Source organism: Leptidea sinapis, chromosome 2, assembly GCF_905404315.1.
Source record: "Leptidea sinapis chromosome 2, ilLepSina1.1, whole genome shotgun sequence".
Lineage (NCBI taxonomy): Eukaryota > Metazoa > Arthropoda > Insecta > Lepidoptera > Pieridae > Leptidea > Leptidea sinapis.
Genome location: NC_066266.1, coordinates 16,978,785 through 16,993,828, shown reverse-complemented (window position 1 = coordinate 16,993,828; position 15,044 = coordinate 16,978,785). Strand labels below are relative to the sequence as shown.

The following is a 15,044-nucleotide window of genomic DNA, read 5'->3' as shown; positions in this document are numbered from 1 at the left end:
CAACATGCCATCACATCGATTCTCAATACTAAGTATGTAGATCCATGTATTGGTTCCTAATATTGAGTTATTTTTATAATTGAATATAAACCAATTAATTTAAAACCAACAGGCATTTTTTATTATTTTATTTAGAGACTTAAAAAAGTGAACACCATTTACACCATAATTTATGGACCAAAGCATTAGAGTAAAACTTAAGGCTGGTAATTGCAACTGGCAGCCCAATTATACCGAAGACTGTACTAGGGCTGTCCAAATATCCTCGGCGTAATTGTAATAAAATAAAATATTCAAGTTTTCTAATTTAATATAAAATTTTAATCTTATGAACTATGTACCTAACTAAACTTAATTATTATTAGTTTTATTTGGATTATCGTATATATAGACATAAATATATAAAAAACAATAAGAAAAGTTATAAATTTACTTTTATCTTTTATTCCTTTTTTTAACTAATAATTATAGTTTTATATAACTAAAAGTTCATAATAAACTTTAAATTGTTATTTTATCTTAGTTTATATATTATGTTATTAGTTAATAGTTAGTAATAATAAGTAGTTAATTGTCACAGCAGCAACTATGAATGTTGTGTACATCTGTTATTGGTATTCACATCTATAATCTGTTGATGTATCATTAAGAATAAATAAATAAATATGATGTCTCACCTTGAGTCAGTACTCCGATAAGGGTGGACTTGCCAGCTTCATTGGCGCCCATCACAGCCACACGAAGTTCTACGCTCTGGTTCAACGCCAACTGGCAACAAGACAACATGACAGATGCGAGTCGTACGAACAGTATACTGTGAAATCAAATCAAAATCACTTTATTCGTGTAGATCAAGGAAATGACACTTATGTCAAAAGTTTTTAGCACCACATCGGATGGGACTGAGCTTTAATGATTAGAAGTAGTAAGAAACTCATTGCCACTCCTTTAAATCAACAGTCCCCAAGCCAATAATCCGCTTTTTCTAGCAGAAGTCTTCCGAACCTAGGGACTGGCGGATCGAATATAGTAATAGATGAGCTCATAGCCCAGCAGCAGAGTTTTTATCTCGATCACGCAGTTCCAAAAATAGCTCCGGTATTTCGCCCTTATTCTTTCGTGTGGTTCGGACCATGTCAAATCTTTTGAAAGTAATTTTTTGGGTAATGGGACGCTGGTGAACCAATTGTCCATGATAATATTGCAGCGAGTTCCATATATTGATGTTGCGAGTTCGGTAACGTAGTACTCGGGTATCGATACATTTGGGGATGGAGATGTTTGGCCCACATAAATAATTGGTTTCATCATATAAGCTGTTTTGGCAGATCATCTTAATTAGAATAGCTATATTTTAAGGTTGATTTGCCATCTCAGTTCCAAAAATTAAACCACATTAAACTTTGCGGTTCTCTAGCACCCCATGCAGCAAAATCAGTCTGGTAAAAACAGTGTAAGGATCCAGGGTTAATAATAGAGGAATGTATGTGGCCATGAATTAGTTAGTGTAAAAAGACAAGGTCTGAAACTTTCCTACGCTGTACAAGACGCGTCATATCAAAATGCATAAGTCTAGATTCGTAGCAGTCCAACTGACGACACAGATTACTTGAATATGAGAGATGATATAAAAATTTGGACTGTACCTGTTCTAACCTCTTAATATGAACTTTGTAAGAAGGGTTCCACACCGGACTTTCATACTCTTAAAGACTACGCACGTAGCTGATAAAAAGTATCTTTGACACATCAGGGCCGTTGAAAAATTTAGTTTGTCTTATCATAAAACCTGAAATACGAGATGCTTTTTTGGAAATGTAGTCAATGTTCATTTCTTAAACCTAATTTTGTGTCAACCATGATGCCTTAATCTCGCGTTGTACAAACTTCTGTTAGTGGACACGCATTTATGGAGTAAGTAGTGAAGAAATTCGTTTTTGAGAAAAGTTTAAGTAAATACATTTTGAGGAATTTAAGACCATCCTATTTCTAACACACCAATCGCAGATCGAATCAAGATCACTTGGAATATGATCGTATCTTCTGTACATCGAATTTGAAAATCAAAACATTTGAAATTTGGATTTTAATTTAGTGGCTAGATCGTTCACATAGACCAAGAAAAAAAGGGGTCCTAAATGGGAGCCCTGTGGAACCCCTAATGGCACGGTTCTTGTAAATGACTTAAAGCCACGGATCTTTACAATCTGGGAACGTTTCTGCAAATAGGATTCGCACCACCGCAGTAGACAGCCACATATTCCTGCGTGAGCAGTTCGTGGTAAACCACATCGAAGGCCTTTGATAAATCAGTGTAAATAGCATGTAATTCGTGGCCATCTGTGAAAGCTTGAGTAATGTCAGTAACAAAATCCACAAGATGCGATGTAGTTGATCTACCAGGTAGAAATCCATGCTGTTGGGGTATGAACATGGGTTTAAGGTGGAAAAAAATATTTTTCTTTAAATTTATAAAACGGAGAAAATGTAAATCTTGATTTAAAAGAGTGGCAATGAGTTTCTTGCTACTTCTTCTCATTAGCTCAACCCATTACGAAGTAGCGGTAGGTTCTCTAAGAATAAAAATATTTTTTGAAATTCATAAGTGTCATTTCCGTGACTTACATGAATAAAGTGATTTCGATTTGATTTGATCGTCGGACCAAATACGATCTTCTCTGAACATCAACTTCCACAATGCCCTTCCTAAGCTAAGGATCGCAGGAGATGGAGGGAAATCGTACGGCAGAAATTCATGCAGCGGGGGAGTCACGACCCTTAGTAATGTCCTCATTACTAAGGGTCGCGACTCCCCCGTCTTCCTAGACGACGCGAAGTGGAGGAACTTTACTTACATACATACGTATATACACTTACGCCTTGTTCCCGTCGGGGTAGGCAAAGACAATAGAATGCCACTTTTTTCTATCCTTACAAAATTCACGCGCTTCCTCTATATTCATTATTTTTTTCATATATGCTCGCCGGTTTCGGGTGCTCCGGACCTTTCCTTTCCTCAAACGTCCCCAATTTGGTCGACAAATTCAAATTCAAATTGAAATATTTTTATTTAAATAAAATAGGATGTGACATCACTTATTGAAAGTCAAACTACCACACATTCCAAATCGAAGGCTCAAAACTGAGAAGAAGAAAAAAAGAAGAAGAGCGTAACAAAATCAGCAGGATATTTTTTCATCAAAGTAATATTGTACAGTTAAACTTATAATTTAATAGCCTGAGGGCGGTCGCTCCATTTCCAATCTGTGGTATCATTAAAATGTCATTTATGTTATAGTAACCTTTACCACACAAACGTTTTTTGACAATTCTTTTGGATAACGTAATATTGAATGAATTTTCTACGAGGTCTCCCGCGTCCGACTTGCCCACACATAGTTGCCTTATATATTCGATAAGTCATTCTTTCTTTACTCATTCGCTCCACGTGTACATACCATTTCAGCATTTACTGTCACAACATCCTCTTGTTACCTTCCGGATGTAGACCTCGGCGACGGCGCGGTCGGCGGCCACCCTCCTCGCTCGCACGGCGGCCACGCGGGCCCCGAGCGCGGCCGCCATGCGCCGCAGCGAGCGGAGCGACGCTCGCAGCCCCCGCGCCCGCAGCCCCCTCAGCGACCCGCAGTCACGCACGCCCACCACGTACACGGCTGTGCCGCCGCCCGACCGCAGCCGCCATTTTAACTATACGGGTTACACACTCGATTAACTGTTTGTTCGATTACTAATGTTTTCGCACTACGTCAATAGATGGCGCTGGTCAACACTTAAGTCACATTTACACTTACTCTGGTCATAAATACTGTTACAATTAAAAATAAACAAAATATTACATTTGAATTTGGAATCTGTCATTTTTATGTGACTGTTCTACGATATTAAAATGGAGTGAGATGCTATAGTAAACCGAATCGCTGTGATTGCATTACATAAAGTAGGTATGGACTATGGAGACAAATTCAATTTTTAAAACTCTCCATACGCTTGGTTTAAAATGTTTATGTACCAGGCTATTAATAGGTACAATGAGACCTCTCTGTTTATGGCAGAAAAAGATCTGGCCGTCCACGTAGTGTTTTAGTAGTGAGTACGAAAATGGTGGTCAAAGCAGCAAGGGAGATAATTCGAAGAAATCGTGTCCGAAAGCAAAAGACCGTAAACTAACACACTGTAAATGTAATAAATTTTTTGAATTTTTTTAAAATTTTTTTTTAAAGTTTCAGTATTTTGGCTAGGTTCATTTGTATTTATAAAGCATTAACAACTAACAATACTTCATGTTTTGGGATAATTATACAGTGTAGTAATACTATACTAGGTAACACAGTAGTTATTACTAGCACTATCACTGTTAGTGACTGGTTTTACTGTTCTTGAGCCGGAAATGACGAATTAATGCACTCTTCAACTACATAACTACAACTTCATTCTTGTAATAGTATGTGTAGTGTACTGACATCTAGTCTTAACAGGGTATGTGTTAACTATCATTGTCACTGTCACGACATCGACAGTGACATTAACCGTGTGACGTTGAGTGCTATACAACGAATGCAGTTCAGTGCAAGGGCAGTTCAAATCGGCTATTGGTTGCGTGCGGACGTGTCTGGGTGTAGTGCTATATAGTAAAGATTAGTTGTTTCACTCGCCTAGGAGATTATATTTTTTTGGGAAACAAACAGTATATAAAACATTTCAAAAAAAATACATAAAAGATTGTACAAACACACACTAATAAAGTTTCCACACTACTACTACTACCTCACAATGTGGAGTGAAGAATGTGTGGTATACACATTATTGAGCAGTCAAAAAAGATGAAAAGGATAGGCCACTATAATCGGCCACAACTCTATTCTTTGTAAAGGAAGCTATATATTACTTAAACTACTAAAATGGCCATACTTTGGACACATCGTAAAAAAATAAGTAACTGAACGCATCTGCACATCTTTTAAATGCTTTCTAAATTACATTTAGCGGACTACATTCCTACTATTTACTTATACTAAAACTATACACTAAATACCCGACGAACCCTTTCAGTTTTCGAAAAAGAACCTTCGAACTCATACTTGCATACTGTACAAAAGAGGACAAACAAAAAATAAACGGATTATTGCTAGCTTACATGAAATTGTTAATACAAGTATTCCCTAATTTATTTCAAACTGTGTGATCGATATTAGAGACAGAAGATTTTTTTATAAGATGATTTTTAATTACTTTCACCTATATGGAAGCGGCAGTAGTCCAAGTAACACACAAGCTTTTTTTAAACCCCTTACACCTTTATCCTAGCAACTTACGGCCGTTCCCAATATTCAGTCTATCTCTTACTTGAGATAAAAATAGCGCGCGCAATTCTGTTGCCGCTCTGAATTTTTGGGGGTTTTCAAGAATCCTGAGCGGCATTGCATTGTAATGGGCAGGGCGTATCAATTACCATCAGTTGAACATCCTACTCGTCTTGTCCCTTATTTACATAAAAAAAACCTGGTGTTAAGCGGTCACCAGAGAAATCACAGGAGCGTTGCCGGACTTTGAGGAAGGAAGGAAAGACTGTTCCCCCATGTGATATAGTGCTCATTAGCTCTTCCCTCCATGTTGTAAATGCATGTTAATACCTGAGTGACGAGGTGCTGGAACCTTCTCTCGCAAGGAGCCACGAGCTGCAGCTTGTACTCCACGTTGCCGAACCGGGGCTCCGGGGGCAGAGACCCGTAGCACTCCTCACCAGAGTCCTCGCCCTCCGAAGTGCTAACAAAGTCAAATAAACTTTATACAATTAGGCTTAAACTAAGCACTTTTGATTCGTCACTCCAAATAATTGTTTTAAATTACTGAATCTACCATATTATGTTCGGAAAAAGATGAGCTCGTTAGAAGAACATAATAGAAACTCAACGGCCACTATTTTCAATTAAATAGAGTATTTTACAATGGCAATGGCCTCGGGCGTTCCGATTTCCATAACCAAATTGCATCACTCTCAACTCAACGCCGCTACTTTTGCCCAGTTTGCGTTAAAGTCTCCCATGACAACGTTGAAATGGGTCTTCGGAGTTTGAATGGCTGTTGAGATGTCCTCATACATGGCCTCCACCTCGTCGTCTGAGTGTGTCGAAGTCGGAGCGTAAACCTGTATGACCTTAAACGAATACCGTTCAGAAGTCGACACGCTCCCCACCTCAGTTACGTTGTTGACTAGAGACTTGTGAACGAGGAACCTGATACCACCCTGGAATAGTTGGTCGCCCTTCCGGAAGTAGAGCATGTGTCCGGAATTTAGGATTATCGTGTCCTCACCCTGTCTTCGGACCTCAGGTAACTCCACGACATCCCAGCGTAATCTGCTCACAGCTTCCTACAGTTCCTCCAACTTCTCGTCGGACAGCAGTGTTTAGAGAATGTATATTGCCAAGACCAATGGTCTTCGCTTGTGGTAGAGTTGCCGCACACAGGGATTCTTAGTACCTCCTGCCCCGCCGCTTATGTGGCTGCTACCGTGGCCATCACGAGCGGGGCCGCCGGTGACTGGGGGCCGGGGTTTGTTTCAAATTACCAGTGCCAGTAGTTTTACAGAACAATGCATGATAGGATAGGCGTCTGTTAGTTTATGAGAAATCATTAAAATAACCTACCTGTCATATATAAAGCCCTCTTCCGAATACATATCCGCCTCCATGTCCTCAAAGTCTCCCGACAGATATCTGTCACCCCTGATGACAACTCGCTCCAACTTGTCAATCACGTTGTACACGCGATCGTACTCTGTGTCGCGCGTTGACAGATTGTTGACGTTCTTACCGACCGAGCCGTCGTTTCTCTTTGGTTTGACGTACGTGTTGTTGAGTGTCTCCTCGTTGGTCACTGTCAAAAACATAAATCCCTTAACAAGTTTTCTAAAATTAACAGTATTGCAAAAAATTATATTAACAAGACTAAATTAGTCTCGTGCCAGATTTTGGCGAGACAACACGTCCTGAGGATGCCTCGTGTAAGGGCAAAACACGTGTCGAATTGTTTAAAGACAAATATTGGCGGAATTAACACTAAAGGAAACTCAAATCATTTGTATAATTATGGATTTCCGCAAGGTAACGCCTACTTCAATATTTTTATTTAAGCCAAGGTAAGCTTTTCCAGGGCAGTTATGCCTTTTTGACCCATCTTGATAGGTCCTACTCCCGAAAATAAAAGGACTTTCAAAAATCAGTTTTGACATTTAAATCGAAAATATAAATATCACGTAATTATTTTTACGCATGGGTTCTTTATTGACAAAATATATATTATTATTATAGAACTTTTTACTATTAATTTACGTGCAAAATTACGTAAAGATACTTTTCAATAATTGTTTTCGTATGTCACATGGTTTGCCGTATGTTACTGTCCAATTCGATGACTAATTAAATCTTTAAATATTTCAGTTCCTACAAAGTGATGCATATTTTTACAACGATATATATTTATATATAACAGATATAAATGTTCTACTCTATACCAGCATAAATTTCATCACATTCTCGTCTATTCGAAGCCATCTGTTTTAATTTACTTTGTAAAATGGCATATATATAAGAACCTCAGAAAGTATTAATGTTTTACAGAAATGTTCAACACCTACGGCACTTTAAAACCAATAAATCCAGTTCTTCGTTAGGTGTCTATCAGTCTATGAAAGATTTATCTAGCGTTTTAAAAATTGGAAAGTAATTTAAATTTTTGTAGTCATTGCTATACTTTAGAAACTAAAGAGATATTGTTATTTTGGACTTCCTGATGAAAGGATATACCTCCTCGATCGATTCTCGAAGTATGTATTTTTATCTGACAAGTAATAATAGCACAACACGGCATTATAATATTATTCATCATACCAACGTTCCTGACGCACTCTAATCATGAACCACAAGCAGTAAAAAAGCTACAAGCGGTGACCGTATGAGACGGTTTAAGTATGATTATTTAATCATAGTGACGGCGCGGCAGTTACGTATTTCGAGCCTTTTGCCTATTCCATGTACGTATAAAACCATTTACAAAGGGTAACTATACTTAATATCGACATTGTTTAGAAAGAGGTACAACCCTATCTATCTATAGGCATGGATTTAAACTTTGTCATATTTAGTTACTACAAATATCTCTTGTATTTGTAGGTTTTTGGACTTACCGATGAAAAAAATCTTCCTTCTCAGGCTACACTACACACCAGCTATCTATTTCGACACGTTATTATAGTGCAAGACGGCAAAATTCATCATTTTCGCGGAGTTTCATACGATACCACAATAAGAGCACGACTGTCAGCCGATGAAGCTAATTTCGTTGAATTAGATCCTTGGATCATATACGGGGCCCTCCTGCCCCGCCCACTAGGCCATACTAATCTCTTTAAACTGTTCTGTGATATCAACTATATCTAATTTCTCGTTTTTAAGCTTTGACCCTTGTTTAACATTAAGTAAAGTGAATTTAATGAACTTCTTTTTTTTACTATTAACATAAGTGAATAGCATAAAAGCAATGTACAACTGTTGTTAAAGCTTTGTTAACATCATCAAAATTTTGTAAAGAATGGTATACTTTAAACATAAATGATGTATAATCACCAAACAACACAATTCGATATTTATCCTTAGCGATATAAGGGAGATTATTAAAATAAAGAAGGAATAGAAAAGGTGCTAAAATCGAGCCCTGTGGAACCCCCATTTTTCCTATTGATTCAGAGGACCGCTTTCCATTGACGTCCACCTTTTTTAGTCTACAGTCGAAATGGTAAAGTTTTCTGACTAATGTTTCGAGTTCCACACAATCGAAAGCCTTGGGTAAATCCCAAAGGAGGGTAAGCGCATCACGCGACTCTTCTCAGGCTTAAATATGTTATGTATCAAGTCAACACCAGCATCGCTAGTTGAACGAACCTGGACCAAACTGTTTGGAGTGTAATAAATTATTATTGCAAAAATGAGCAAGCATTTGATTTAACATTAACTTTTCAAAAAACATTCAAATATAGTATTCTTTTTAGATATGAAAATTAAGATTGACATCTGAAGATTGATTCTCAATGTCATAAAATCTGAATTAATTTATGGATCGAGTTAAACACTGACGTAACTTACTTTTACAAATAGCGCCATCTAGCGACCAAGCGGCAGACGATGTCATGTCCTTGGCGGGCGATATCTTATTCTTTTTCCGGCGAATCTTCCGGCCAGAGTTGCGTCTTCTTTGTTTATTCTCTGATTCTTGCCTATCTGAAATACATAGACTGTATAAATACGAAAACAAAATAGTTATACCTCTTGCACAATATTACCTATATTCATACATTTACACATAGTCATAAAAGTAAATTAGTTTTACAAAATTAATTCAGTTTATTACCAGTGCGAGGCTCCTTTGCACAGGATGCCGGCTAGATTATGGGTACCACAACGGCGCCTTTTACTGCCGTGAAGCAGTAATGTGTGATTATTGTGTTTCGGTCTGTAGGGCGCCTGGCGAGTGAAATTTATGGGCAAATGAGACATAACATCTTATTTTTCAAGGTAACGAGCGCAATTGTAGTGCCGCTTATAATTGTTGGGTTTTTCAAGAATCCTAAGCGGCACTGCATTGTAATGGACAGTGCGTATCGAATACCATCAGCTGAACGTCATTAAAAAAACGTAAAATTTCTGATAACCTGTAATGCAAGCATCTACTTAGTAACCCGACTCAGCCGAGTAGTAGGTATAACAAGTTTATATTTGTTACTGGTACTAACATTATGATAATCACGATTTCTAGAAAATTCGCTCATAACAATATGCATGTAAATTACATTTTAAAGAATATATTGCGAAACAACAAATAATATGTTTAGTTCTTTTATCATCCTCATAATGAACTATTACTCTAATTTTCGCATGTAATTTAGCAATAGATACCGTGATAATTAATTTAATCTAACGAGAAACGTTATAAAAACTACAATAGTACGCCATTGCTGTAATACATTTAATCAATTTACATTATTTTGTCATTTAAATATTTTTTCTTTCGCTATGTATACAGGTAAAAAGACATAGGTATTGCACAAATAAAACTGAAAACAAAATTTTCGCGCTAGCAATTTTCGCCCAAATTTGAGCTAACTCATTCCAACTGAGCCAACCGTTTGAGTGACGTATTCTTTATGTAAAACCTTGTATGCTTTGTTCAACTGTCAGGTTGTGGCTTCATCTACAGAATCTACTTTACAGTTGATAACGTGCTCAACCCCAATATTTGCAAATTAGGAAATTTATTTGAGATATCGCTCTTGTATATCTAAACAATTTGTTATGTTTTTAAAGTGTTAATCCTCACTTCTGGGATTAATTACACGAAACTGAAAACAAAATTATATGAACGATACGGGACTGGAACCCGCGACTACTCGCATTCTGTGCGAGCTCTCATTCCAACTGATAAACTCTCAGGTTGTGGCTTTATCTACAGAATCTACTTTACAGTTAATAACCTGTTCAACCCATTGTATTGGCCTTCACTAAAATTAAAAAACAATCTAGGGATGTACCTTTACTGTACTATACCGTGAACTTCAAAACAGACAAGAAGCCTATCACTGTCCTTTACTGCTCAATCATAACTTTTAAGTTAACTTGGTTGTTCTTCTTTTAATTAGAGATCGCAAACGGGCAAATGATTCACATGATTGAAAGTAAAACACCGTTAGAAAAATAAGAGAGTACACGAATGTTGCGTCCGCTAGATTAGTGTACTTCAGTTATTTTCACAGCATCATGACGTACGGTATTTTACTATGGGGTCATGCTGCTGACATTGATATAGTGTTTGCTTTACAAAAGAGAGCTGTTCGTGCTATATATAAGCTTGGTTACAAATAGTCTCTCAAGAAAAATTAAAAAAAAAAATCAGTTTCAGTACATTTATGAAAATTTTATATACGTTCACAAAAATCGCCACTTTTTTGCTCTTAATAGTGATTTTCATTATTATAACACTAGAAATAAGGGATTGCTTATAACTAATTCTAGTACATTTCATAAGATACATAATAGCTTTGAGAGTAAATTAATACACTTTTATAATAAAGTCCCAGTCACTGTTCAGGCATAATCTCTAAATAGATATAAAAGTTTTATTAAAACATGGCTCTGTCGAAAATCTTACTTCTCCACAGCTGAATATCTAAGTGATCCGACAGCCTGGAACTAGATTAAGATTATTTTACGGCAATAGCAATGACAGTACAATATTTTTTCATTAAAAAGAGCACAAAAAAAGTATGCTGGGAGAGTTTATTGCGCCGCATCGTCTCTCTCAAGCGCCATTTGTTTGCAAAGCGGTAGTAGTATCTTGTATTTTAGAAATTACATCAAAAAGAATTCTAAAGGAATCAATTTTGAGGAAATAAATACCTTTTAAACTATGGCTACTTTTTTTACACATACCACATATGTAAATTTAATTAAAAGTATGTCGATAGTACTGTAAAGTGTCACCAACTTATCTGTGAACTGATCGGTGTCGACATCGTCGTTTCAGTGTTGTTAATTAATTCCTATGTCCACAAAAGTCGGGTATCGTAATAAAACACACGGAACACTCGAATGTAGTAGACACTGAGAGTGGAATGACATTTCAACATGGCGACCGCAGTTCCTATTTTTGCCACTTCACAGATAAGTTGGTATTACTATACTAAGTGTCCTCTATCATAGATTTCCTTTACTTTTGTAAAATTCGACAAAATTTCGCACCTACCCACATATTTGTAAAAGTTTTGTTACCTCTCAATTTTTACAAAATTAGATATACTTTTTTAAACATACCTTCATTTTTGTTAACCTCTATATAGTTTTCAATGTAGCTGCAGTCTTTCACTAGGATCTCCGAGCTGAGGTCAGGCTCGCAGAGGAAGGAGGACTCTTCGGGCACCGCCTCATGCTTTACTTGACACTTGCGCCCACGTCTCCTACCTGCAGGTCGTGATTACAATAAGAATAATAATAATTTATTTAAAACAATCTTTTTACAAATGCATTGTCATTAAATTACATTAAGTTTAAATATTTCACAAGCTTATATATAATCACGGACGAGTAAAAAAAGAAGGACTCCGCGCCGTGATATTAGCAAGTGAAGCACCGTTATACTAGTACCGTTAGTTACGGGAGATACTAGTTACACAATTTTTTCTCAAATACTTATATGGTATCATTTTCACACATATCACAACACACGACGGCATTTTTAAAATATTTTATTGAGACGCAAACTGATCTGTCACAGACGATGTCAATTCTCATAATGGCCGCCTATCGATCTGTAGTAGTGTATGTGTGTGCGTGGGGCTATGTTTTTACACGTTAATCGGCTTGTTTTGGTGTTACACTCTTATGTAAGGTGACACGGAATCCTTATTTTTTTTCTAGTCCATTTATATAATATGACTACACTGTGATTGTCATTGAATCACCACACTAGTCGGAGACTGTATCGTGGGATCAAATAAAGATATGATTAACAGTAAACCATTATCTTGGTAGTCATCATTGGCATTACTATATCAAATTTTGAAGATACTGTATACTGTGTAGTGTAAAATAACAATTTAATTAAATAACTACAAATTTATCAATATGTACTGAATTTAAAAGAAAGTAAAAAAAAAGTAACAAAATGTGTGCGTGTGTGTTTGTTTGTAACACATGTAGGTGGGACAAAATAAGATCAAAATATTTTCAGTTTTTTCGTAATCTAGGTATTTACTGAATTTTATTTTCATATTTTTTGTACTTAAGTCTTATATACCAACATGTTTATGCATAAAATTATATAAATATAAGGTGCCAGTCGTTCCGAAAACTTGGTATTAACACCCATTCCAAAAAGAATGCCTCAGACCTGAGAAGAATGGGCGCAACAAACTCAGCGGGCTTTTTTTTCATCGAAAAAATATGCCTTATGGCAGTCGCTCCATTCCCAATCTGTGATATCATTAAGAAAGTCATTTATGTTATAGTAACCTTTACCGCACAAACGTTTTTTAACAATTCTTTTGAATATCGTAATACTTTTGTTTTGAACATTTTCTGGGATCTTGTTGTAAAAGCATATACATCGCCCCACAAAAGACTTACTAACACGACTTAACCGAGTAGTAGGCATTAAAAGTTTATGTCTGTTCCTGGTGTTAACATTATGGTTATGACAGTTTCTACAAACGTTATAACTCATTGCCCATCGTTATAATATAAATCAGATCGATACACTAAAGAAATTTAGATAAGGTTACTTAAGCAAGTTTATAATCAAGTTTATAAGCAAGTTTAAAAATAAAAATAAAATCAATAATCAAAATTTTTGGGGTTTATAAAATAGATGACGACCGATTGTCAGACCTACCAAATATATCCTACTACATTTGCATAATTGCATTTGATTGCCATCTTGCAACTATATAGTGGTTTTGCGAATGGAACAGAATAATATAAAAATCGCGATACAAAAATAGTTGTACATCGTAGAAAGCCGAAATTTGTATGTATTGATCAATGTTGAATCATAATAAAATAAAAAAGTATGTGTCAGTTACGACGCACGACTGTAGTTTACTCTTCAAGAACGATTGTCTTTGAACAGGTACTAAACAAAATCAAATCCAATGGAGTCGGTTACAAACAGACATATAACACAAGCTAATAAAAGCGTATTAATTAAAAAAAATATATAGATATTAAAAAAATAAAATAATTTCATAGTTAATAGGTATTTTTCTTATGGTCATGTACCTAATTATTAAAATCTGTGATCAGTGCCGATAGATTTTGAAATACGAAATAGTTTATGATATTGACACTAGATGACGTTTTATCTAGTATTATTTGTTTTTAATTTGAACTTAGATGGGGTGTTTGTGGATCAACGCCATCTAATAAAGTTTAGGAAACTAACGTACATTAGCCACAACACTTCTTATTGCAAAATAAAATAATTTTTAAAAGTTACGCTAGGTGGCCGACAGGCAAAATACAATGCTAATTGTTGCCTTATTTGTAAGCAGACAAAGTCGGTTTTTATTTATATGAGAAAAACGTTACTATTCCATTTGATGAGTAGGTTTTACTCTTCATATTTTTCTCATACCGGGCGCCTTATATGAAACTTGATTCTTAAGGAGTAAACTCCAATAACTTTGGTTCTCCTACGGATCTTCTCATTTCTGATTTGATCTGGCAGGGAAACTCTGAGCATAGCCCTCTTCATTACCCTCTGAGCGACCATGAGCTTCCTCATAAGGCCCATAGTTAGCGACCACGTCTGCGTACCGTAAGTCATCACTGGCTGCACACACTGGTTAAAAACCTTCTTCTTCATCTATACAGGGTGGCCGAGAAGAAGAAGGATATTTGGAAGCCTCATGGTGATGAGTATCCGAAACACCCCTATGTATGTTCTACGATTTTGCGTAGTTTAGGATATAATAATTTTTTCCTTTTTTATCACCTAATTGTGGTTTAGGACTTTTTTCTAATTTTTTTGAACACTTTTAGCTAATTTTACTGTTGATAATTATTAACTACAGTTGCAATAACCACATAACAAACTATTTAGACAATGCGAAACTAGTTTAGAATTAAGTCGTAAGTTCAAGATAATTGCTGCAGGTAAATTCATGAAAATATTCAAGGTATCAAAAAAAAATGGGAGCCTATGGCTTCTATTTTTTAAAACTTCCCAGAACATTGGGCATTAAAATGAGCCAAATTCAAATTTTAGCTTTGGACGTCAACTTCTCGGCCACCCAGTATATCTTCATTTATAATATTAGTAGGGATATATATTATAATTATAAAAATTTTACCTGTGTGACCTTTAGACCCACCTTTAGGTGAATCTTGATTGTTTCTGTCCGGTTCGTTTTTTTGTCTCTTCTGAGCGGGTTTGGGTTGACCATCAGACGGGTCGAACAGGCTGAAGAACGAATCCAT

The 15,044-nt window shown here is 36.1% G+C and overlaps 1 protein-coding gene across 1 annotated transcript in view; it reads right to left on the bottom strand.

Annotated features, from left to right (window-relative positions):
• Window positions 1–15,044, bottom strand: part of LOC126973175 (GTP-binding protein 2-like) — a 29,596-nt gene extending 14,552 nt beyond the window's left edge. The window contains exons 1-7 of the mRNA XM_050820391.1: window positions 14,939–15,044; window positions 11,883–12,029; window positions 9,162–9,296; window positions 6,669–6,897; window positions 5,652–5,784; window positions 3,496–3,708; window positions 678–768 (exon numbers count right to left, since the gene is read on the bottom strand). Coding sequence (XP_050676348.1) covers window positions 678–768; window positions 3,496–3,708; window positions 5,652–5,784; window positions 6,669–6,897; window positions 9,162–9,296; window positions 11,883–12,029; window positions 14,939–15,044 — 1,054 coding nt within the window. The remainder of the gene's footprint in view (window positions 1–677; window positions 769–3,495; window positions 3,709–5,651; window positions 5,785–6,668; window positions 6,898–9,161; window positions 9,297–11,882; window positions 12,030–14,938) is intronic.